At 32.1% G+C, this 26,965-nt stretch overlaps 1 protein-coding gene across 3 annotated transcripts in view; it reads right to left on the bottom strand.

Moving 5' to 3' along the window:
* Positions 1-889: 889 nt before the first annotated feature.
* The window catches only part of LOC118187362 (uncharacterized), a 66,252-nt gene continuing 40,176 nt past the window's right edge, over positions 890-26,965 (bottom strand). For all 3 annotated transcript variants that reach the window (XM_035357565.2, XM_035357566.2, XM_085806631.1), the window contains 2 exons: positions 4,227-4,425; positions 890-2,069 (listed from right to left, as the gene is read on the bottom strand). In XM_035357565.2, coding sequence (XP_035213456.1) covers positions 1,758-2,069; positions 4,227-4,425 — 511 coding nt within the window. In that variant the 3' untranslated portion in view covers positions 890-1,757. The remainder of the gene's footprint in view (positions 2,070-4,226; positions 4,426-26,965) is intronic.

Raw genomic sequence — 26,965 nt, 5'->3', positions numbered from 1 at the left:
CACGTCGCAATAATACGCAGTTTTCGACAAAAACATTACCAAAGATATCTAATCGCCTTGGCAAGTGCTATAGCCTGTTACTTTAAAATAGGCATTTCAAGAACAACCCTACCCTCATTTACGATCGTAACATATGTCGTCACCAACGCATAGACAAAACTAGGGGATTTTAGTAAATTAGAGGATTTGAGCTTTTTTCCACAACAGTCGTTGTCGTGGTTATAAGTTGTGGTTTCGCGGAAGAAACTACCTTGAATAATCGTTCTAAAGTAACAGACTATAATATTGCACAAAACATAAGATGTTTATCTTCTAGATGCCTTGTGCATAACCAGACCTCAGAGTGTTGCCACTTGAAAAACATAATGTGCCTTATGAATTTTATCAAATTTATAACTGCTTAACAAGCTGAGCGATTTAAAAGCAGTAAATACATTCCTTAATAGGATAATTTTTATTTTATTTTTAACAATATAACCAATATATATTAAAATATATTATCATAATAAATTAAAAAGTTTCTAATGCATTATATTACCAACTGCCATAAAATTGTTTGATTTTTTTGGGTGCCTTTTCTATGTATCTTTTTTGGGGGAGGGGAGATTTAGTTAAGGAAAATATTTTTTCACTAATTCTTTATATCCCTTTCCACCAAAGTCCCTATTAAAGTACTTATATTTCTATGAAAAAATAACATGTGACGAAAATTATAGTAATCTAAAAATCTATTTAATTTGATTGATTTCATAAACTGGAACCGTGGGTTTAAGGACAGTCTTCAAAACATTTTTCTGGAAGTAACTTTATTTGTATTATTCATGGTTCATTATTTCTATAATTAAAAAGATATATAGTAAATGATTATAGTAAGATAAAGAGACAAGGAAAATTTTTCATAACAAATTTATTTTACAGTTATTGTTTTTATTTACATAGGTAACAGTTGTACGTTAAATCCTAACAGGCAATGATATGTTTAGACTAATAAAACAGACAATATCGAAAGAGGTAACATCACATAAATTCCAAATTTCAGATCAATTTACTAAAAATCGCATTGTACAAACTAATAAAAATTACAAATCCATTTATATATAACATGGAAAATACAACAGCAAATTTTAAAACTAAATTCATCACATACAAGTTAAAAATTCACACTAGAAATTAATTTCACTAAATACAAAAATTTAATTCATATCTATGAATAATCAGCACACAGCTCAAATAAAACAAATTTTTCCTTTTAAGAATTTTTTTGCTTAATATTGTCTTCTAAAAATATAATAGCCGATATAATACCAGCTGCATGATGAGTTACACAGATAAGATGCCAGGAGTCACAAGCCATCTTATTGCTGAAATTCAGAACCTCGATTTCAGAAACTCTGTGTTTTTGCAGCAGTAATCCATAAAAAGATTCCTATTATGTGAAATGACCAAACCGCAAGTTTGAAAAATATTGATCTTCTTTTTTGTTGCAAATACTTGTTGGAACGGCAACATGTAAAATGGCAGTAAAAAATCACAGCATTAAGTGCAGATAAAATTTTGAATTCCTTTCTAAAGGGATGCGAATATTTGTAAAACTAATATTTATGTACATTAAACAAAATACAACGAAGAACATCATTTATCTAGAGAATAAGTTCAAAATACTTTGAAAAAATGTGACTACAGCACAGCTGCCTAAAAAATCAAACAGAATTAAAAGTGTGGTGTTACATTCTAACTAATACAGATTAGTTTTAAATTTAATCAAAAAGGCTTGGTTTAGCCTCTAGGGTTTTAGATTCTTGCTCTATATACTTGAGTATATCAAGCTTATTCAAATCATTGGCCAGGTCACTGACAGTGTTCAGATTTTCTGTCTTCTCTGGCTCATTAGCATTTGCAGCATCCAATCCTTGGACGTCAGTGCGATTCTTTAGGACAGCAGGTTTCGGTTTCGTCGGAGGAGGTGCTTTCGGTTTTGGAGGGGGTGCCGGTTTTGCAGTACCTGCAGATACCACTGAAGGTTTTGAAGGAACTTCGGGTTTATTCATAAACACATTTCGTGGCGAAACCTGCAATAAACATTCACTGTTATAATACCTTCATTTTTAAGGGTTTTTCTACAACTTTATACTTACACAAGTAGAATTTTATAAGTATTTACATAGTGGTATTAAGTAAGTTATGATGTGAGTATAAAAATTGACTAACTTGAAATTCTAGTAACCATAAATACCCTTAAAGTCGCCCTACTGAAGTGAATGTAACGAACCAAGAGATTTTGTCATTGTTGAAGCAATTTCTGGAGGTCCTCTCTCTTCATGATGTTCAGCAAAACCAACAACGAATATAATTCTGCCAAGGACCTCTTAATGGCACTTGCCTTGAAACATAATGACTGGGGACTGAGAAAGAAAAAAAATAGTTCTCATTTCCACTTTCCAAGAAAGAGAGTAAATGAAAAGAAATGCATAATGATGATGTCGTGTCTATGACAAAGTGCAATTATATAGCTTCGAAGCTGTCAAAGACAGCTTTTGCAACCTCGGCAGCTCTATCAGTATAAAGTAGGTCCACTGTGTCTTCAATGCCGATGTCAAACAGAGATAGAAGAAAGAAATGCATAATGAGAATATTAATTGCAAACTGCCAACCTCAATAGAATCTTTTATCACAAATGTTTTCAAAAATATAAACACCAGATGTAATCTACAATATCTGTCACCTGAAATGTTTGCATAACTTTGAAAGGTTATTAAAGTTGTTGATCAAGAGGAATGGATGTTCACACAAGATAACATAACTGAATTTCCACTATAGGTACAACCCACCAACGGTATAAAGTCGCTGAATATTAATAGTTGTATCCAGGCTTTGAATCCCAGTGAAGGGGCTGGATACATGGTTGTTTTTGTGTTTTTTCCAATGTGTAATGTGCATACAAGCTAGTTTCCCTCAGAGAGTCCTCCAGGAAGGCATCCCTTGGCTTAGGCAGATAGTCCTCGAATGCTCTGCAATAAAAATAAAACAAACCAAATCCATTACAGTATATAAGAGATTTTTGGGCAATGCAGGATTTTGTCATTTTTACATTATCCCTGGATATCTTTAATTTTTCATCATTTCTGAAATGATGTCTAAAAGGCGAAAATTTAACACAACTGAAGACATTTCCATGTGGGGGGGGGAAGAAGACTGTGTTGAGAAAAATTTTCAGAAGACACATAATTAGCCAAACACAAAATCTGCACAGCAAATTAAAAATAGCCAAATGACAAGTACGAAAATGCTTAAAACATAACAGCCATGTACATTCTGAAATGTGAATAAAATGATTTTCATTTTGAAAATTAAAGTAACTTGATTTCAAATCCAACCGTACAAAACAACAAGGGAAAATAGAATTAAGTAATATATATCTTACCGTTTATGTGTGGAGACCATTATTTCATAAAATAACTAGGTATTTCATGGAATATAATTGAACCAGTTAAAGCATATAAAATTATTGTATTCTAGGATTTAACCAGCTATTTTATAGAATAACTTTGCCAAATGATTGAAGTATTAAAGATAGCACGCGAGAGCTGTTTCAACTGGTTATAGCTGATTTTAGTAAGTTTTGAATTGGTTATGGCTGGTTTGCAATCAGTGTGTATACTGCATTTCTTAGCACTAAATTTTTTAATAATATTTAAAATTATAAGTATTATTCATATTTTGCATTTTAGATAAAATTTGTATAATATTTTTTAAACAGTTTATTTATTTATTTATTTATTTATTTTTGCCAGCAGGACTAAGCAGTTTATCAATTTATATAAGTTGCAAAAATTTAAATACAGCTGTTGCTGCACTACACTCTTATTTTTTATTACTGTTTAACTAATCTAGCAACAACACTATATTATTTAATTTGCTTTTCTGTTATTATTTATCAGCTAATTTATCTGTAATATCAATTATATTTGAGAGACTAACTGTTTATCATCAGTTAACTTACAAAACAGAGTTGTTTTAATGTCAAATTCTTTATCCTTCTTCATTCAGATGATTTTAATTGTACTGGTATAATTAACTGAATCAGTCATCGAAGTTGCTATTCGCCGATGGGGGACTAAAATCGAATCCGAATTTAATAAACGTTTACGAAGTTGCATGGCATTAAAGTAATCTGCGCAAAACCTTGAATGCAATGCTATCGCAAGCAATATATATAAAAAACTAACCTCTGGTTTTTTTGGGATGCCTTCCACTTCTAATTTTCCCAAAGATTTTTTCCTCGGCAAAGGAACAGGCTTGGAAATTTCATCAGGTTTTGGAACAGGCTGACTTTCCACTAATTCCTCGGTCTCGGGTTTTTTTGTCAAAATGGGAGAGCTCGGTAAAGGTTCCAGATTTAATAAATCATCCAGGTTTTCGTTCACGCTAAAATTTTAAATGTAAATTATAAATTAATTTTAATTACATTTAAAACAATTATTACACAGTTACAATTTGTTACCAATTTTACAGTTTGGTGTAAGCGAAAAAGCGATTATGAGTCTTGAATTAGTGTGAATTTGCAACATATCGAAATATAATATTTAAAGACGTTAAACTATGTGTAATATTAAAAGGGGTAAATGAAATCAAAATCTATAAATTAGATCCAACGTACTTATTTTACAATACTTGTGAAACTAGGGCATAATAACTACCAAAATTAGCAATGACTACATTAAAGAATGTATTTACCATGTATCACTGATATTTAGACTACAGACTACAGATAAGAGTATTTTAACTACAACTCTGAATAATGATCAAGATTTAAAAAAAAAAAAAAAAAAAAAAAATCAGAGCTTTAGAATACAGAGACTAACTAGGACTACAGCAGAACCAGATACATGAACAATATGAATAATTGGATTGTCGTTTTTTCTGTACGCCAAATAGGTATTCACCCTAATGAAAAGGGTAATTTTATTTTTCAGCTTATAACATTATATAGGGTTAAAAATATTTACATTTTTATACAATACAGTATAAAACATGAAGTTTGCCTAGATATAAACAATGAAATTACTTCTTATTTGCCTAAAAACAAAATCCCATTTCTGTTAAAATAAAATTTATTACATTTACTTTTATTTGGATAGGCTTTAAAAGCAAATAAAATCGCGTTTCTGTTTTACTACAGAAAATGAAGAATTCAATTTTTATTTACGTAAAACAAAACACCTAGCCCATTTCTGCTCAACTAAAATAAGCTTAAGACAGAACTTTTTAATGACGTAAAACAATTTAGTAATAAAAAATAGACAACACATATTTCTAAATTTTTGTGCTTGTTTTTGCTATAGCTTTGATTATTTTAATGAAAATCATCTACTCAATTCAATAACAGTAACCTCCTTCCCTCTCCCCCCCCAAAAGCCCGCAGGATAATAAAATAAAGGATTTAAGTTTACTTGGGGGGGGCAACAAGTGTTTCGAATAACTGTTTTATTCTGTTGACACAATTTGCATCACTATTAAAACTAACTCTGATATCGCTTGCTTGCTTGTACGGGGAAAATATATTCATTTAACGAAAAACTGAAAGATAATAAATAAAGCCTATCTGAAAAATTCCTCATTATCATTACTCAGCAACAGTCGGCTTACATCATTATCTAAACATGTGATTCTACACATCATTTTCAATGGCACGCCTCTTTGTGAAAGAAAGCACTTAAAAACTGCCAGTGCATAATGACGCGCACTGACAACATCTTTTTATTTATTACCCAAAAATATTTATTACATACAAACATACCAGTCTGAAAATGTAATTCGGGAGTATATATAAATTGAAAGGAAATCAACGCTAAAATTTACGAGATTAATTTAACATGACAAAATTCAAACGGGTGTGCACAAAACTTATTTCATTTCACAACGCGCCTGTTTGTAAAGATGCCAGCTCATTTACGCTAGTCGGCTAGCGCTCAAAGAGAGCTCTACAGAAACATAATCGTATAGCTGTGCCGGCACCCTTATGCAAATTAGTTTCTAGCTAAAAAAAAAAAAAAAAAAACTTCATAAGATAGTGAACCTCATGCCGGGGCATGGCTACACAAGTAGAATTTTCATTTGCTTTGTTAATCAAAGTAGCCTAGATGTGCTGCGGCATAAAAGTAACTGCTCTTTTATAAAGGTTGCTTTTTACAGGTTAGAACTATCTTCAAAAACACGCACGCAGCTTCCAGGCACCCTTACAAAGGTTTCTGTGTTTTCGAAAAGTGGCAGTAAAGATACTGGTATCTTTAACAAGTGGCACTTTTAAGAAGCGGTGTCGGGAGAATGCTGGTTGTCCAGAAATTTCTTAATACTTTTGATGATAATTCAAAAATCTGTATATGACACTATGATCCATAGTAAAAGAAGTCGCTTCACTCACATCTTCAACCACCGATTCCCCAACCCTCCAACGATTTCACCGCTCCGATATTTTCCCTCCCGCTCTGTTTTCAAAATATGGTTATCAAATTTAAGTTTCGAAATCTGAAGTCAAAATAAGGAGGCACCTTTCATTTCAATTGCGTAAGATTACATATTTCTTTGGCATATTGAAATCAGCGTTATATTTAATATCACATATGAATATTTTTCAGGTTAATTTCAAGTATTACATTTGATATGCCGATTTTGTTTCATCTTTTGCCTGTTTCTTTAACAATAATGCATAAGCCAAGATATGCTTTAACCAGTCTTCTTTAGCATAGGAAGAAATAAATGTGCTTTATTACAAAACATGATAAAGCCCAAGAGAAGATTCTCTTAAATGCATACTGCACCGTAGGAAAAAATAAAATAAAAGTAAATAAATAAATAAATCTATCCAAGACAAAATTTCATCTACTAATTTTAAGAACAAATTTCCGTCCTTCTTTTTTATTTTATTTTTAAATCTCCGCTACAGCAATCTGTTAACCGAATGGGAAAGCTTACATTCAACTACTTTCTCACAAAGATGGGTTAAATCAAGACAAAGACAGATCATTAAAGTTCTTCAGGGATTTAAAAGAATCATTAACATTTCGAGATTCATGGGTGTCTAGAAGAATCTCTCTCTATATATATATATTGAAATTTTTACAGGCCTAAAAAAATGGCCAAGTCAACGCAATGCAATGTTAAGAAAGAAATCATAAATATTTCTTCCATTGTGAAGCGCGAAAATACATTTTCTGTTTTCTTTCTCGACCATGGCACTGCATATTCCTCACAAGTCTTGAAAGCCTCAGTTCAGGATGTTTTTCTACCTTGCGTGTATAAAGAGAAATCATCATCAGAATGTGACGTCACAGTATTTGTTTCGTCTACATCCCTTTTTCATTTATCACTGACTTCGCTCAAGCGACATCTGAACCCATTCTTCACAGATCGAGCCACAAAGAATTTTGTATTATTTATTCCATCTGAGGCAGAGCCTGTAGCCGATTTCTTTCAGGGGCTGTACAAAAGACTCAGACTAATCTTTTTAACGCCAACAGCGCAAGTACAGAATTATAATTCCCAAAAATGTTAAGTTTCATTACCTTGTCGCATCCGTCTAAAAGGTTTCTTGCTTGCAATCAATAAAATAAGTGACGCAGGAAAGAATTTCATGACACACATAAAAAAACAACGAATTAACTTAAGCAACTTTAATTTTGTTCTGCTGAATAAACTTGACAAAAATTAGTTTAATCTTCAGGGGTTAATTTTTATTGCAAGAACTGTTTTCATACTGAAGTTGGACTATACCCACATTATGCATGCTTAAACATTTGGTGTTCACTATACAATGGCGTAGCGAGAGGGAGCAAGGGGATGCATAATGCCCCGGGCGCCGCTCGCAGAAGGGCGCCAAATGGTCTCCAAACAAGATATTCCGGAAAATTTCAGTTTCTATTTTGATCGATTTCTGGAAAATATATTTAAAATTAATAATTATTGTAATATAATTAATTATTTATTTTCTTGATTTGTCTGATAAAATGTGTAATAAAATGTTTCCAGTAAATCAAGCAAATACCTCCGGATAGAAAACGTTCTTTCTGACCACTTTATTTCTATAAAATAGTGACATTTTTTTTTTTTTTTTTTTTTTTTTTTTTTTAAACGAGATGCGCATATAGCTCCTTTTTATTTTAAAACAATAATACGACCTTGTCCGGAATTTCTCAAACATATCCAATTTCCAAAACGATTCCATAATCTGGAAATGACATTTTGGGAAACTCCTAACGCTTTCGCTACAATGGATTTCGTTTGACTCTCCTGTAAACGACTAATGGCCTTCCTGTCTGCCGATTCAGCTAAGTCATCTTGCTGAGACATCGCATATTCACTGTACAAAGCATTCAACGAGTGTCAGTTGTTTTTAATCTCCTACTACAAAAGGAATGATGCAGGTCCCTCTTTACTCCTTATCTAAAACGCATAGTTTTCGACGTCACAAGCTAAATTTGCATATTCCCAACTTTTAAAGGTTATAGTTTTCCTTTATAATCTCTTCTATTATATTTCCTTTTGGTAAAAAAGGTTGTCGATTATATGGTTATTTCATACCGAACTCGCAATATCCCCTAATTGTTTTGAGCAGTGAATGTTACTGCAAGATATTATAGAAAAGAAACTGAACCTAAACTCCATTACAGATCTACGGAGAAAATGTTTTTCCAAACCTAAGAGTCGCACTTCAAATACTCCTTACTATTTCATTATCAAATGCTAGCCATGTACGTTCATTCAGCAAATTAAAATAAATTTTGTCATTTACAATCAACGGCGAGACAAGATCCCCTAAGTCATCTAGCATTTTTAAATGTGGAAGGAGAAAAATTTGAAATGATTAACTTTGATGAAATGATGGATAAATTTGCTTCATCTAAGGCAAGAAAAATGTATACATAGTAATTAATTGTATTAATGTATTATAATATTATATTATTATTAATAAATATATCTACTTATATTTAATATATATTAAACTTTTAATTGTTTAAAAATTGTACATTTTTAAAACAGTTATATAAACATGTAAAATAAATAATACCTTTTTAACTAATTCCAGATCATCGTACGTCTGATTTTTCAGCCGACACATTTCCGAATCCAATGCTAGTGTAGTTAGGTAGTGACTATTCTTAACATATTTTAGAGTATTTTATTCAGCATTTTATTATTATTTGCATTATTTTCTTATTACGAATACAATCTATACATTATATTACTGTGTTTTTTTGGGAGGGGGGCGCCAGTTATGCTCGCTACGCCACTGTCACTATACTTCAACCTGACCTGCATTCATTTCTGAAATGCGCATGGTTGCGTTAATATCTTATAGTACATTAACGTGATGAGTTTAAAATATATCAGGCTACATCTACAAAACAATGTGCACTGTACCTTTATCACTAATATTTTAGTATATCTAAAAACACTTTTTAACAATAAAATTAAGATGTCATGAAAAAAATTTGGTACATTTAGCTTCGACAAATACATGATGTATAAATTCTCTCCATTAGTTTTCATTCTTGGAGTTCGCTCCCATTCATTTCTGTTTTGCCATTGAGTTTTTGCCAAGGTTGTTGGAGGAGTTAAACAAGAAGAATCAGCGTAATGTTTGTAAGTTTCGCAGGACTAGTTTCGATGGTTTAAATACAGAAGCTTCTTCTTCAGCTGCTTAAGTGCAAATGAACAAGACAGAATATGGTGATAAGATAAGAAACACTGGAAAGAAGTCAAGCTACTGGCGCCGTCAATTGAAGACACAAGAAAACTAAAAATTTACAAACGTTACGTTGATTTCTGTTCTTTAACTTCTCCAATAATCGTTATTCAGCATGCTATTTTAGCCTAAATAAGGTTGTTGTTTTGCCTAATTTATCTGAAAAATCAGTTTTGAAACTTTAGAATGAGCCCTGTAAAATTCTTAAGACAGAAAAAGTAACAATTATTGTTATAATAGCTAAGCATTTAGAAAGTTAAATTCAGTTATTACAACGATGGAATTTCTACAATGACCTTTGATGAGATTTTTTATACGACAGCATATTATATTGAGGACTTCATATTATTTACCGATTTACTTTAGCAAATCCTTAAGAGTATACGAAGCATAAGAACAGAAACTTGAGTTTACACGAATTTTGAAATGTTTCGTGAAATAGGGTTATAAACCATAGATAAATAAATGAATTATGAGGATAAATTAATTATGAGAAAGACAGCGAGAACTAATTCAATACATTTTATGCAATTTTCAAAGCTACTGATACTAGTACAAGTAAAAATATAAGGTAAATCAAGACGTTCCATATGATCACCAGGTATTGCTCCTATCCATTGTTTAAAAAAAACCTCCCTCTCCCATGAAAATTCTGAGAAACTTATCTTCAGGGGTTATTGTACCCCTAATAACAAAATCTTAGTATGAAAATTCAAAATTAATATACCACATATACTTTTTCACTTAATTTCACGCAGATGGAAATTAAGGATAATATCATGGTACAGATAAAGATGCTAATATTGCTATTATATAATAAAGACAAATGATGATTTCCTTAACTTAATATTTGAAATTTGAGATGCAATATTATAAGAAACAACATATCTCACAATAAAACATGGTACACATTCAGTCTTGCCATTTAACATACTCTCCATTACGTTGATAATCTATATTTTAGACTAGAATAAATTTAGGAGTCTTTTAAAAGCTGCAAAACGATACACTTGGCATAGAGATATAAAATGCCAGCTATCATCTTTTGAATAATTCCAAGGAGAACGGCTAAAACAGTAGAGCATGGTCAGTAACTCAGATTCGATTCTTTACCACTAAACGGGATTGGCTGCCTGGAATTTTTATATCTTTTTTCACAGCAACATAAATACGTACAGCATAAAAATTTGCATTAGTTATTTACGAAAGCATACTTCTCTTGTCAATGAGGTCGGAATGTGACAATCATGAAATGATTTGCCATAATAAGAAACTAATTAAGTCGAATAGCAATAATTCAAGTTCTAATTAACTATTAATCATACAAAATAATAATAATGCGTTTTTTTTTCCCAGTTACCAACAACATATACAACATGTTTTCATTAACTTAATATCGGAAATTTAAGATGTAAATTTTAAATAGCATGTTTACAATTCCCAGAATGTCGGAGAAACTTGGATGCGTGATATATATAAATATCATCTGTTCGCTCTTTTTGTTTTTAAGTAACAGGAGAAAATCGAAAAATTATTAGATATCTCAATACACTATTATATCCGAATTTGCAAAATTTTGTTGCTTTATAAGCCCATTTCTTTTAAACTTATCCAAATTCATATTCTATAATCACTATTTTTTACATCAACTGTGAAAATATAGTGAGTGCATGTTATTTTATCGTTATAATTAATATACATTATCATTCTCAAATAAGAGAAAATATAAATAGCAAATGAAACTCAAACGCACGTAAGAAATTTTTAAAAAATGCAGCAGTGCTCTGGTTATATTCTGTTTATTTATTAAGTTGTACGAAAAATTGTTAAACACATACCTCATCCTACTCTGAAATTTAATTCGTACTTAATTAATTCGTCCTTGTTTTTTGATTGCGAAAAGCAAACGGTGTTACGCCCCAGAAGATGTAATATATTGGTTGTAACAGCATCAAAGAATTAGAAATTAGGCTTCCGTAGGAACGTCTATTCTGAATTATTCTCGAATAAACATTAAATTAATAAGCGGAATGACATTCTTACTAAATCGTTTCTTAGTGAAAGTTAAACGAGGAAAAAACAGTGGTTTCTGAGAACCACAGAGGAACTTAGCAAATTTCCCCCCACATATACTCGTTACATAAAGCCTAAAAATCTTGGGGCAGCGCCACATCCCCCCTTAGAGCATCCCAAACGAGCTATGCGGTGAAGCTTCTAGTTTCCACAGCAGCAATCTCGCCGAAACAGCAACAGCTATGTGGGATGATTCGTCGCCTGTTGCATTTAATTCAATAAGTTCAGCCCTGTCAGTTCTTTCTTTGAAGTATCGCGCTTCCGTCGCCAATATCGCGGGCTCGCCGCCGGACGCCATTTTTCTCTCGTGGGCTGTCATCCCAAATGATGATCAACATGATTCCGAGAAAAGAAATGGTTCCTAATGCTGTTTTATCTCAGCAACTCCTCCTCTCTTCAAGAGCGGAAGATTGGGTTAAATTGATAGAATGCAGTTTTCCGAGGCGCTTCAGCCACAGGACCATACATTACAGATTGGCAAATCATGAGAAATGATGCGTCTGCACAAAGAGAAAAAATACGTATTTATTAATGTATCTATAAATTAAAGAAAGCTACACAGAAATAATTAAAAAAATTAAATAATTTATCTCTGAATTATATTAATAAAATCTAGCTCCCCCCCCCCGCTTTTACAAGGATTGGAATTTTATTATGAGAACACACTGGGCCGCACATGGAAAGATTCTTTAACAAATACTATGCACTTAAAATTTTACAAAACTAACTTTCTTTCCATCGACGGCGGCGCAGGCGATCTACTAAAGCAGTTAACATATTGGCCAGGTAGGCCCGCTGACGGAATTAATTTTGCTATGTAATACACTGAGTATGACTACGAACATTTAACAGAGTTACTGACACAGAAATGAAATACAAAACTAAAATTTTTCTTAGATATCTTATTTGTTGAAAAAATAGCATTTTCCATCATTAATCGATGTTAACTGGGATGACAAAAAATCGCTAATATCGGGTTGAAACATAAGTAATGGCCGTTTATGTTGTGTTTAAAATTACGCGGTAAAAATAAAATGTATTGGCATAATGTTTTGTGTTATTCGAAAAAGAATCTTGCCCTCTACAAGATGGCGTATTTGATTTTTTTTTTTTTTTTTTTTCCCCCTGAGCTAATTTTTGTTATTTTTCAGATCATTAAACTGGAGTGTCAAGTCAACCCCCCCCCCCGCAAAAAAATTAAAAAAAAAAAAAAAAAAAAATCGACACATTCTCTTTTTTTCGTTTAATCGAGGCGCCAATGCTGCAGAAGTTGCCCGAGAGATTTGCGAAGTGTATGGAGAAGGTGCAATGCTTGAACGAACTGCAAGAAATTGGTTTGCCAAATTCAAACATGGAAATTTCGACCTCAAAGACGCTGCTCGTTCCGGACGACCAAACAAGTTTGATGAAGAGCGTTTGAATAACCTTTTGCACGAAGACGCGCGTCAAACCACTCGAGAATTTGCCGAACAAATGGGTTGTAGCCAAATGACTATAGTTCGACATCTTGGGTCTACGGATAAAGTCCAAATTCACTAATTTATTGTTTTGTTAAAATAAAAATTTTTAAATTAAAAAAAAAGTCATTACTTATGTTTCAACCCAATATATATTTTGGCAGCGTAAAACGATCAGTGAAACATCGACGTAGACCTCATTATAGAAACTGCAACAGCAAGCTAAAATACTTCTAAACGCAACTCCGAACAGGAAATGTGTAACATTTCACACTAACCAATATCATTTTTAGCTTCTTAACTACCTGTTACACGTGCCAATCATATTTCAACATCTCTTGAATTTTTCTGAAATCAGACTTTACCATACTCTATAAGAAGTTCTACGCTTTCCAAATTCAGTACATTACCATCAATATATTCAGCATTCAATTTCATAATGTACGGTAGTATTCCAAACAAACCACTAACAGTTTGTCACAATCATTAAGTATTCATTCTAGATTTTTCTACGAAAGGCTAAATTTGCAGTAACTCCCACAACAGGGCATTATATGCAGAGATGCTCAAGGAAACAAAGCATCATCGATATTTACTCGTAAGACAAAGCTAAAAACAATGCGCCTCTGGTATAGATGGATTTGTTTAATTCTGTGTAAAGTACTACATTTACGAACTCACGTGTACGTGGGATTTTACAGAAACACTGCATCTTTTATACTGTTACCTTTTTAAAGGATTTAAAAAGAAATTATAACTGTAATTACTTAAGTATGTAAACTGAAACTAATTACTTTTACCTTGCATAATTTTAAAATTTATTCATAAGATATAAAGCCTTTCATACTTCAAAAAGAGCAGCTTAACTAGGATTTAAATTTTGCGAAGGAAGGTAACTGAAGACCTACGACTGATGATTTGTATTTATGAGTAAATTCTGTAAATACATGTTAAATAAACACTACTGAATGTTGTAAAAATCTGATGCGGACACCACATGACATTTTTGTACCGGAATATTAAATTATATGCACTTTTGCTGCACTTCATTTAAACTTATTTCCTTGAATTTCATTAGAGATAAATTTCCCATTGAATTAATTCAGTTCTCGCTTCACAATAAGGCAAAAATGAATGAAACCTCAAAATATATTCATTAAAAATTGAAAAATATAGGAAAAAAATAAAACACCAAATATAGCTAAAAAAAAACAATTTTTACAATTAAAATTAGAGTTTCTACACAAAAACAAGAAATTCGGCCAGCAAGCAACAAGGCAGATTTTCGGGGTACAAAACAGAAAGTTTACTTTTTGTCCCATTCGGCAAAAAACATTGAAGGTGCAGAAACTGACTTAATTCACTATTCTGCTAAGTTTCAAATTTAAACAAATATGGCTGCTATGGAAAACCAAACTTAGGCTTAGCCGCACTTAAAGACATTTTAAATTGTTAATAATTCCACAACAATTGCATGTAGATTAACTAAAGGCATAAAAACCTTAACCGGAAGATAACATAATTCAATTAGTTTTAAAGCAAAAAATGCACAATTTACCAACATATAAGAATAAAAAATTGAGCTCACTGGGCCAAGTAACAAAGTGGGTACATGTATATAGAATGGTTATAATTAAACTTCCCTATAAACGGCATCTTACAGCACAAACGGGTGAACGGAATGCAACGAAATGCAAAAGCATATGGGATATACACGAGATGCGCTCAAAGAATTTCTTTAAAGAAAAAAAAAAAAAAAAAAAAAAGTTCCAAAATGTCCATCAGATGGCGCCTTTTCAGGAAAAACATGAAATTTAATACAATAAACGACCAAAACGGATTACAGAAACAATCCAGAACAAGAATTATGAGTAATAAAATGCAAAACCGGGAAAAGCTGTTAGTTGCAGGAGAAAAATGTCGAGATTTGCATGCTTGGGAAGTGAGATAGCTTTATGCAAAACATGTTAGGGTATAAACCATTTGCAGACGTTGTCACGTTTAAGTCGATGTTTCCGACTGTACTAACGACGGGCTCTTTAGTTGAACGTGTATGTGTGGTGAAGCTGTTTTACGAAAACAAGAGGAATGCTTCTGCACTGTAAAAAAAAAAAAATCTGTAAGGTAACTAAGAAAACTCATGGAAACTGGGATGCCATGGGTTATTTGAGTAACAGTAACAGGTGTATTCTTTGTAACTTTACATGAATTTTGCCTGTAATGGTTACAGATCTTTTTTTTTTTTTTTTTTTTTTTTTTTTTTGTAATATCACAGCATATAGTTATGTAAGTAGAACATATTTTTTTCATGTAAAATCCCAAACATATATCTGTAATGTTACAGATTATTTGCGTGTAAAATTACAGCAAATAATTATGTAAAAAGAACATGTTTTTCTCATGTAAAATCTCAACAGATATATCTGTAACCATTACAGGTTATTTGCTTGTATTATTATAGCAAGTTATGTGAGTAGAAGATACTTTTCTTTCGTAAAATTCCAATGGTTTTATCTGTTATATCTATAGGTTTCAGATTATTTCCTTTTAATATCCCATTAAGTAATTATGTGTGTAGAATATATTTTTCATAGATGAAACACTAAAGGATATGTCTATAAAAGTAATAGATTTTTTGTCTAAAATGATGCTTATTATAATAAAACATATTGAAATCAATATGTTTTGAGTAAAACAATGATATATGTATTGTGTATATATATATATATACATACAGATATATGCAAGTGAAGCATAATAGTTTGGTGTTAGCCAATTTGACCTCAGAATAGCAATAATTTAAAAGATGTGCTTTCAACAGCATTTAGTGTTCTTTTTCAAAAAGTAACATTATTTGGTTGCAGAGTATTTTTGTTTTATGAAGAGAAACTTATGTCCTGTAAAATAGTTGAGAAAAAAAAAAAAAAAAAAAAAAAAAAAAAAAAAAAAAAAAAACAGTATGTTTTATTTGCATGTTTTAGTGTCAATTAATAAGATATATTCTAGAACTTTCTTTTTAGTAATTTTAGCTAAAATAGACACATGTTGCTTTAGATTTAACTTATATGCATAAACATGTTGCATGTTCATATGATCATATTACAGTAAAAGACATTTTGTGAAATATTTCTATGAAGAACTCAGAACAGCTGTTCTTCATATTTCAAAAATATTATATTCTCTCCTATAAAACGACATTTTCAGTAAATTAACGAATTCAACATAGCAATGAACTTACTACTATTTTGTTACTACAAGGATTTCAAAATTGTGTTCATACGCTTGAATTACAATGTCCGACTAATATTTTTATTCTTATCTGCACTCAGTGTTTGTCAACAGTCTGCTATTGTTTGAAATAATAGATGGTAACTGCATAACAATTTTACCTTACCTTCAAATAATTTCCTTTGAATTAACAGATAGAAGACTTTCATTAAAACCCTAATATCATGTTTTTTGAATAAGCATAAAACTTCACCAACTGATCTTAATTTTTAAAGCCTTGCTTCCATTAAAATTCTTGATGTTTAATCATTTTCAAATTTGTTTGAAAAATTACTACTTCAGTTTAACTTAAAATTTAATGCATTTTAATTTTACCTATAATTTTTTACAAACATGATATGTAATAAACCTATTTACCATTTAGAAAGTGATACTAAAAAGTATTCCTCGTTATTATAAATTTCGAGATTTGCATACAAAACTGTGAAATATACATGTGACAACAGAAAACAAACTTTATACTCTCTCTCTATATATATTACAGCATATTAAATAAGAAGTTTATTGAATTTATAATTTTATTGTGAAACATTATGAAGCAAATAATATGCTAATTAAAATACAGAAGTAAAAATAATTTATTACTTAATTCATAAACTTTACATAAAACCTGAAAGAAGAATTAATTAAAAAATAACACAATATAATATTTCATAAAAATTTGTTTCGACTGCTTGGAAAAAATGAATGGTTTTTCCCCTCTTTGTAAACCATATCTCCTAAATAAAGAAAAAAACATTTCTTTTAAAATCATAATCATGCTCTTAAAAAGCATATAAAAATGATTTTAATAGATGTTTTAAACATGTGCTTATATAACACTTTTAAACATATTTCTTTATAATATCTTAAGTAATTAGGAACAGCTTAAATACTTTACAAAATTGGATTACAGTGAACCATCTCATTACAACAAGCTACCTCAGTCAATCACTTTTTAAATTTAACCAGCATTCCTCATAAAATAACTAATTAGTAAACATAACTTCTCTAAGATGCCCACTATCATTGAAGATCAAAATCTTCAGGAATCATGCATAGCTAGCTTAGAGAAGGTTCATTGTACAAAAACAGCCAATATGCAAATCTTTTCATAAATGAAGCCATAGTTATTAAATATAATATACAGTATACTTATATTCAGAATTCAGAACTTCAATAAATTTCTCGAACTGTTTTAGCATTTGAAAAATATTATATTTATTACCTTAAATTTCTAAAACAATATTACATATTGGTCCAAATGAATCATTGGGACTCTGACAACATTTTCCCCCTAGCTTTCTTTTATCAACAGGATTCTGAAATTGTTTTAATGATTTAGGTAATGTTTGTCTTCCTTAAGGCGCTCACAAAACAAGTTACCCTAAATTTTTCGTCCGCATAGTGGTCGTTTTCATCTTACTATCTGATTTGCTAGTGGATTTTGGGTGCATGGCTTATTATTGATGAAACAATAATAGTGAACAGCTTCAAGAAAATATGGATATCTAATGCTCTTGATGCCATATTCCCACTTATTTTTACTAATTTTATCTTCTGAAAATTAAGAGGGAAAAATTAAACGAATAATTTAATTTCCAAAGGACACAGTCACAGTAGGAATATAACAAATGAAAAGTAATCATGGATAAACTACTACTGTCACAATATTATTTCATTAAAAGAAACCTCTATTTTAATAAGAATATACATAATTGCAACATCTAATAAGTTATCTCATTTCTTTATAATTTGAATTTCTCTCTTTCTCATTGTTGTTCTTGCAATTCCTTAGGCCTCAGATCATACATAAATAATTAGAGAAGGTGAATATGCAGCTGATATGGCAAAATTGCACAGTGAATGGCAGTTGGTATTTGCTTTTACTATCATAGATCACCTTTTGTATTAGGCTGACGTAATATTTAACAGTTAGAATAGAAAGATTCAATGGGGCCTTTAGTGTACAAAAGTTTGCCTTTGTTAGTATGACGAAAACAATCATTATGTCAATAAATCCATTTTAAAATCTTGGGATATTAATTTCTAAATGCATTAAAAAGGGGAAAATTATGCAAATATTTTTAATTTTCAGAATCTGGTTTTAAAGCTGGGTGGGGTGGAATATGCAATGCAATACAGTAATTCTGAAGATCATTGCTCGTGGTAGTACAAACTGAGTGGTGATAACTTGCATGCTGTAGAAGACGACACAAATTGCAGTTCCAGATGCATTAAATGCTTTGAGGTCTAGGGAATAGCAGTGGGCAATAATAAGAATGAAATTCAAGGTATAGGGAAGTAGGAATGAAAATTATTATTATCAGATACTGAAATGTTAATGTTACTAAGCATTCTTATTGGAATGTAGTTTTCTTTTATATAATAATACTATGATAGTTACCAGTAGTTCATTCATGAATATTTTTGATTGGTTATGGTCTTACTGTAATCACATCCTTCAAAATTAAATTGATTGTTTAATTTCTCCCTTGATTTTCATACTATAATATTAATACAAAGGAGGAAAAAAAGTCTGCAAGTAAACATAACTCCTCTTTCTCTCTATATATAGAGGCATGTATCTTCGTGTGCAACTAAGCAAAACAAATGTGACTTTTTCTTCTTTAAAAAATTTGTGTTAATAAATAGGATGAGAATTAAGTTCATTTTAAAGACTTAAGACAGATGAAATATACATGATCAAAATAAATTAGAAAATTAAGTTCAAATAAATTTTATAAATTACGTGTTTAAGTTGCAATACTTCAGTTGTAATAATTAATACTAACAAAACCAAACATCATATTCCCATTCTGCACAGTTTCAAAATTCTTCTGCAAAACTTGAAAAATTACCAACACTTTGGCTTATTTGATAACTTTCAAATTCACTCCTTTGTTTGCATTTAGAATTTATAACTTTAATTTTCCACAGAAATTTGTTTTTGATTTTAAAAAATTTCACTGGCATAATTTCAATTACTTCAGCATACATTAATAGATGCAGAAGGTTTTTGTACCTTACATAATTTTAAATCTTATGTAACCTACATAATTAATAACAAAATCAAAACATAGATCAGAAACTGCATAAAATTTAATAAATAATTTCTACAATTGTCACACAAAATGCTATGAAATTAATCAATAAAATGAGATAAAATACACTGGTGTGCAAAAATTAAGGACGAAGTCGAAAAATTAGCATATCAGGTGAACGAAGAGGCAGAGCGGACAGAAAGACCAATCAGGAGATTAAGTAAGGTGATGTACGGTAGCACATGCGAAGATATGCAGGTAGATGTAATGGGAGAGTGTCTGAATAGTATAAAGCATGTTGTCGGTGTAAGATCAGTATTTCTGGCAAAGAGATTGCACGCCGTATAGCAGTTAAAATCACACCGAGTTGCTGCCTCAGCGAGAAATGGCGAATAATCAATCTGTTAGACGACATCTGGATGCTTTTACCCGAGGTCGAATCATTGGGAAGTTGGAGGAAGGTCGCAGTGTGACAAGTGTGGCTGCAGAGTTCGGAATTGCTCACAGCATCGTTTCACGACTTTGGAGACAATTTCAAACTACAGGAACAGCTATCCGGGGGTAGTGGTCGTCCACGAGGAACCACACCTGCAGATGACCGGTATATTGCCTTACAGGCCAGATGAAACAGGCGGCAGAAATCGCTAGACACACGACACAGGCGGCTGGACGACTGATATCGCGTTTGACCGTGGCCAGAAGACTGCATGGTGGTGGTCTGTTTGCACGACGCCCTGTACGGTGTGTACCTCTAACGCCTGCCCATCGGAGAAGGCGTTCTCTGTGGTGCAGGGAACACCAGAATTGGAGAGACAATGAATGGGGATGAGTACTCTTTACAGATGAGAGCAGATTCAGTCTGAGTAGCGATTCTCATCGCATACTCATCTGGAGAGAGCGGGGAAGCCGCAATCATCCCTCGAACATCATTGAAAGGGACAGGTACGGAGATGGTGGTGTTCTCGTTTGGGGAGGCATCATGCTTGGTAGTCGTACAGACCTTCACATCTTCGACGCAGGTTCAGACAACGGGACTCGTTATTGTAACGAGATTCTTCTTCCATATGTGCGTCTTTTTAGAGGCGCTATGGGTCCGCAGTTCCTTTTCATGAACGACAATGCACCAAGTCATCGCACAGTAGCTGCCGAACAGCTCTTAGAGAGTGAGGATATTGAACGTATGGATTGGCCGGCACGATCTACGGATCTGAATCCCATCGAGCATGTATGGGATTTTCTAGGCAGTCGCTTGGCAGCTCGTACCTTACCACCAGTAACGATTTCGGAGCTTCGATTGGCGCTGCAAGACGAATGGGTAGCAATGCCTCAACAACTCATTGACACCCTCATTCTCAGCATGGGCAGACGCTGTGAAACCTGCCTAGCAGTCAGGGGAGATCATATCCCCTATTAAAGACCGGATGTTTCTTGCTGGACACCCATCGCAGGGATGTTTCGGCCTTCAGTCGCATTGCGCTCCATGCTACTTTTTCAATAAAGCTTCTTTTTATCCCTCTGATTTCTCTTTTAGTAAGTGTTGCTTACATTACTCATGTCCTTATGTATTGGGGATCTTACGGCATTAAATGTGTTGATTTGGAAAGCTTTTGTACAAAGTTATATTGAAAAAACCGTCTCGTCCTTAATTTTTGCACACTAGTGTATATAGAATTAATATTCCACATGTGTGAAGTTGGAAGTTTTACGTCAAATACTTTTTTTTTTAATTAAGTACTTTTAAAAATGACCCCTTAGAGCATGGGACCTTTGGTAATTATAACTTGCAAATCTACTTCGCTAGTCTTCCATAACATTGCTTTTCTTTTATTACCAAGAAATATTGCATTCAGTTATTTAATTTAAGATTTCCAAAAATAAAGCTAGTGAAAGGCATGAATACTTACTTAAATTTGAAATTAATTTAGTTGACTTATAATATTTAAAAAATAAATCTTCATATATACATTTAAAAATCAGATTTTATTAATTTTCTTTTATTTGATTGATATCTGAATTCTGCATTAGTTTGGACTAGTAAATCCTTGGACAATTAAATGCCAAGGTATAAGAGAACTAATGTAGTTTACAAATGCACTGAATTTTATTTCCTGCATTAACTTTCAAAAGAAAGTAAAATTTTCTGCATATTTTCATCATTTGGATTAATAGAATATGGCAAAGCATGCAAAGGCTATCAGCCGAAAGGTAAGTATATATTCATGGATGGCTTTGTAAGGAAAAGTAGCTTGCATTTCCATTTATTCATGTGTGTGTGTGTATATATATTTACAATTGTTAATGCTAAAATCAATGCTTCATTAAAAATTTATTATTATTTTATATTTAATACTAACATGCAGATACATAATTGTTTTAAATTCCAATAAACAATCATAATTTATTTTTAAGAAAACTTATTTTATGATTTATATATTATATTACATGAATAAGAGAAACATTTGTCAAGAAATGTATTAAACTTGTATTAGCAGATTCATGCTATCCTAGTAACAAGACTATCATACTTCACAACTGTATCAAAATTGGGCAAAATAAAATCAACATAAATTCTACATTAAATGTTTAAAAACTTATGCAATGGTAGTTATATATGCAATATAATAAATTTAGTAATTTATAAAATATTAATGAAATGATATTTTTGAAAATAATGTACAAAATTTTAGTTTTCTTTTATAACTAGTTTAACGAATTTTTAGAAAAATATTTTAGGTAATTTCCATCTTTCCCCTGTTGATATTGGTATATTAAAATATATGGAATAATTAAGTTGCATCTAGTTAGTAAAACAAAACATTATGAAAAGTATGATGCTACATATTTTTAATCAATATAATTACTTCATTTTGGAATTATAACATTTTCGTAAGAAATTAATACCATTGAAAAAATAATATTATTACACTAAAGAATAAATGAGATTCTCGACCGCGTTGTTCAAGTTTTTGTAATTTTACTTCAAAACACACTCGTACATAAACATATTAGACTGAATTATAAACCAAATATAATTAATTAGGTAATCCTAGAAAAAGAATAAACTAAACCTAGTAAGCAAAAAATATATACATTACATTCAAAATTCTAAATGTTTACATAAACTTTTCTCGCAAGGCCTGCCGGGAAAAAGATGTCAAACGTTCTTTGGTCAGACGATTGCAAACGAACGCTAACATGATTAATTTTGTTTTCAACAACCACATTACCGTTTCAATTAAATACCACAACAGTGATTAAAATTTGGAATAATTAGTTATAAATAATAATACGGGCAATTTAAGGCATAATTTATCGGATGCACAATGACAGAATACTACTATTAGATCTGCATTTGGAATAAATATTTTGCACTCTTTCAACTCATTGGACATTACGAACACTGATATTAATTAATCGCAAAGTTTAAACGTTTAAATACTTACTCAGTTTGCATAAGAAACGTTTAAATACTTACTCAAAGTGCATGAGAATAATCTGCATAAAATAAACAAAAAATATTTCAAACAGTAATTGCAAACATTTTCTTACTTACCTGTGCTATACAACCAACATGCATTCAGCCATGTTTTTTTCTGCAACTAGCTTTCAAACACTTTTCTCCTGATCGGCTAATTTCTAATCAGTCACGTGATTCTTCCGTACGGCTTCAGAAACATTATCTGTAATGCTACAGGCAAATCAGCTGTACCTGCCACAGTTTGCTTTCAACCTGTTACCATTACAGGAAATTCTTGTGCAACTTTTTGACTTCTGTAACTTTACAAAACTTTTGCCTGTAAAGAGCAAACTTTTCTTTTACAGTGTGCTGCATTTGGTGAATTTCGTCGCAGAAAGAACCTACGGCGGGGACCAATGTCTACTAAAGGTATCCGTGATATGATTAAGAAGAGACGGGGAAATTAGGAGTTCAAATTGGAAGAGGCCGTAAACGTGTCACACCGGTACTTGTTGATGCCGTCAAGACAGCTGTTGACGCACATTTACAGACATCAGAGTTTGGGGCCAGTAGCGCGTGCAGTTTCTCAACAGACAGGCTATTCTTACAGTACCATCCGAAAAATACTCAGAAACATAATTCACTACTTCCCATATAAGGTCGCCATACGCAGGAGCTGCTTGATAGGGACAAGCCATGTGGCAACTTTCATTCACAGTCAGTTTCCTCAACAGAATGACTGTTGATCTGTTATGGCCTTGGAATATTTTGTGGAGTGACGAGGGTCATTTCTACCTCAATGGGACAGTCAACACACAGAAATGCCACATTTGGGCTAAGAAAAATCCACGGATCCACACTGAAATTCCCCTACAGTTCTCTAAAGATCACTGTCTGCTGCGGATTCATGGCGACATTCATCCTTGGGCCATTCTTCTTTGAGGAAATCGATGAAAGTGAGCCTACCACATGTTCTGTTTCTGGACGTCGGTACAATGACATGCTGCAGATGTTTGTTGTGCCGCAACTACAGTAAAGAAGGGTCCTTACATCGAACCTTTTCATGCAGAATGGGGCGCCCCACATATCCGTGGGTCCGTAAAGTCACTATTGTCCCAACACTTCACAGACGAAAACGTGTTATTAGTCACTTCTTTCCTAATCCATAGCCACCACTTTTGCCAGATCTAACTCTGCGTGATTCCTGGTTATTTAAAAAATCTAGTGTATCGTGGAGGTGACGCGACATTGAATGACCATCCAGCTTCGTGTGCAATTCATCACAACTGATCAGTTACGATCTGCTGCTGAACGCACTGTCCATCAACTTGAAAATTTTTGCAGGTAAATGAGGGTGGTCACGTGGAGCATCTTTTCTACATCGTCATGGACACGATTAACAACTGCTTCTCTTGTGCAATTTTGTCCTAATACAGTCAAAAGTCGTTAATTCGGACACCCATAATCCGGACCTAAAAGCTAAAAACTTTCTGCGCATGCGCCGCGTTGGCACATGCACACAGGCGTTTTACGCGTGCGCGTAAGACCTTGACTACTGCGCATATGCATGTGCACAAATGCAGAATACGTTTTCGCCTGCGCGTTTAATGTATAACGGACGGTGTAAGCTAAAATTATCTATTTCAGTTAATGTTAATGATTGCGTTGTTCCTTAATCTTTGAATTGGATCCCGCTTATTATTTTTTGCAGACTGTAAGAGCAATTTTATAAAAGTAAACTTGAACTTTCGATTATGTCAAATAGAATTTCCGATGCTGGAACTTCCAAAGGATCTACAAAACGAAAGTATGTTTCGATGTCCAACAAACAAAAAGTGGAATTGCTGCAAAAAATGGATAAAGGCATGAAGAATGTGACAGAGAGGTTAGTGAAAATGAAAAAATTTCGATTGACAAGTTAGTCGGTATTCTCGGCACAGCAATTAACGGGACTTGAACAGCGGGACTTTGTAACTGAACAAGAAATTATGTCTGTTTATAGAATTAAAGAGAAAGTATTATCACATAAAATGAAGTAACTTAAACAACTTACACTGAAAGAAATGTTTAATAAAGTAAACAAATAAATATTAAGCTTTTTTCTTTTTGTAAATTTTGATACCCTTTAGATCATAATTGTTCTTTATTTCATAAATTACGGTTTCATATTTTTAATTTTAGAATTTCTGCATGCCATCTTACGAGATTTAAACTGATGATCTATAATCCGGAAAAATCGATAATCCGGAATCACCGAAGTCCCGACGAGTCCGGATTAACGACTTTTGACTGTATGTTCTTGTTTCTGCAAACTGAAATGTTTCTCCCTTACCTTTACTTAATGTGGTTCGATGACAAGTGATCAGAAACTAGTCAATAAACGTTAATATTGTTTCTGTATTCCGTTTTGGTCGTTTATTGTGTTAAATTTCATGTTTTTCTTGAAAAGGCGCCATCTGGTGGACATTTTAGAACTAAAATTTTTTTTTGAAATTCCGTGAGCGCATCTCACGTATAGTCCATATGCAAAACTTTGTTGCATTCTGTTCTCTCGTTTGCACTCTAGGATGCCGTTTATTGGGGAAGTTTAATTATAAAGCCACCCAGTATATATTTATATACTTTTAGTGCGCCCGATTGCAAACAAAAAAGGGGGTGCGCAACTACCTATTATAGCAGTTCCATATACAAAATTTTCACTCGTTTTTGAGTTATGCGAGATACATATATACAAACGTACATACAGACGTCACAAAAAAAATCTCTTCTGAATCTATTTTAAATCAATTTTATAAGCCGTTCGGGAAAAAAATGCCCTTTATTCTATCCTTACATACAGATGTCCCGCAAAAGCATTGTTTAATCGCATTCGATAGCGGTCCAAATGGATATTTTAGCTGAAATATGATACCTGGAATTTTTCATGATTACAATAGTTCCTTTACTTCATACAAGGAAGTAAAAATATAAAATATTCTTTGATAGCTTACACGCAATTACGTAATAATTATGTTATTGAAAAAAAATAGCTCAAAATACCATTTTGAATTAATAGAATATTAAGTTATTTAAATATCTAAATTACCAATATAGATGAAAAAATGAAAATTCAGCCCTGTTTTACCAAAATCAGAGTCTAAATTAATTACTTTCAAAAAATTTATTTTTTAACTATGCGCTAATTTATTTAATTCTTTACTCCTAACGTATACTGAAGAATACTCAAGTTTCATTGGTAATCTAGGAAGATTTTGAAAAATTTCTTCACCATTTCTATGGATGGCCCGATGCATACAGAGAAAAGCATAATTTAATCCAGATTCAAAGGTTATACAGTCAAAAGTCGTTAAGCCGGGCTCGTCGGGACTTCAGCGATTCCGGATTATCGATCATCAGTTTAAATCTGGTAAAATGGCATGCAAAAATTATAAAATTAAAAATATGAAAACGTAATTTATGAAATAAAGAACAATTATGATCTAAAGGGTATCAAAATTTACAAAAAAAAAAAAAAAAAAAAAAAAAAAAAAAAAAAAAAAAAAAGCTTAATATTTATTTGTTTACTTTATTAAACATTTCTTTCAGTGTAAGTTGTTTAAGTTACTTCATTTTATGTGATAATACTTTCTCTTTAATTCTATAAACAGACATAATTTCTTGTTCAGTTACAAAGTCCCGCTGTTCAAGTCCCGTTAATTGCTGTGCCGAGAATACTGACTAATTTGTCAATCGAAATTTTTTCATTTTCAATAACCTCTGTGTCACTTTCTTCACTATCGGAAGCGAATTATAATGATCAGGAATTTGATTTAAATCATATCAAAGACGGAGTACATCGAGATGAAATACTACATTTAGTAAGGAATTATAAGCCGAATAAAATAAAAACATCTGCCCTGAAGATAAGGATAGTACTGACAGATCA

The sequence above is a fragment of the Stegodyphus dumicola genome, chromosome 12 (genome assembly GCF_044657685.1).
Source record: "Stegodyphus dumicola isolate Sdum_Otavi_A_Nest chromosome 12, ASM4465768v1".
Lineage (NCBI taxonomy): Eukaryota > Metazoa > Arthropoda > Arachnida > Araneae > Eresidae > Stegodyphus > Stegodyphus dumicola.
The sequence above is the reverse complement of the archived record's forward strand: the minus strand, read 5'-3'. Positions and strand labels throughout refer to the sequence as shown.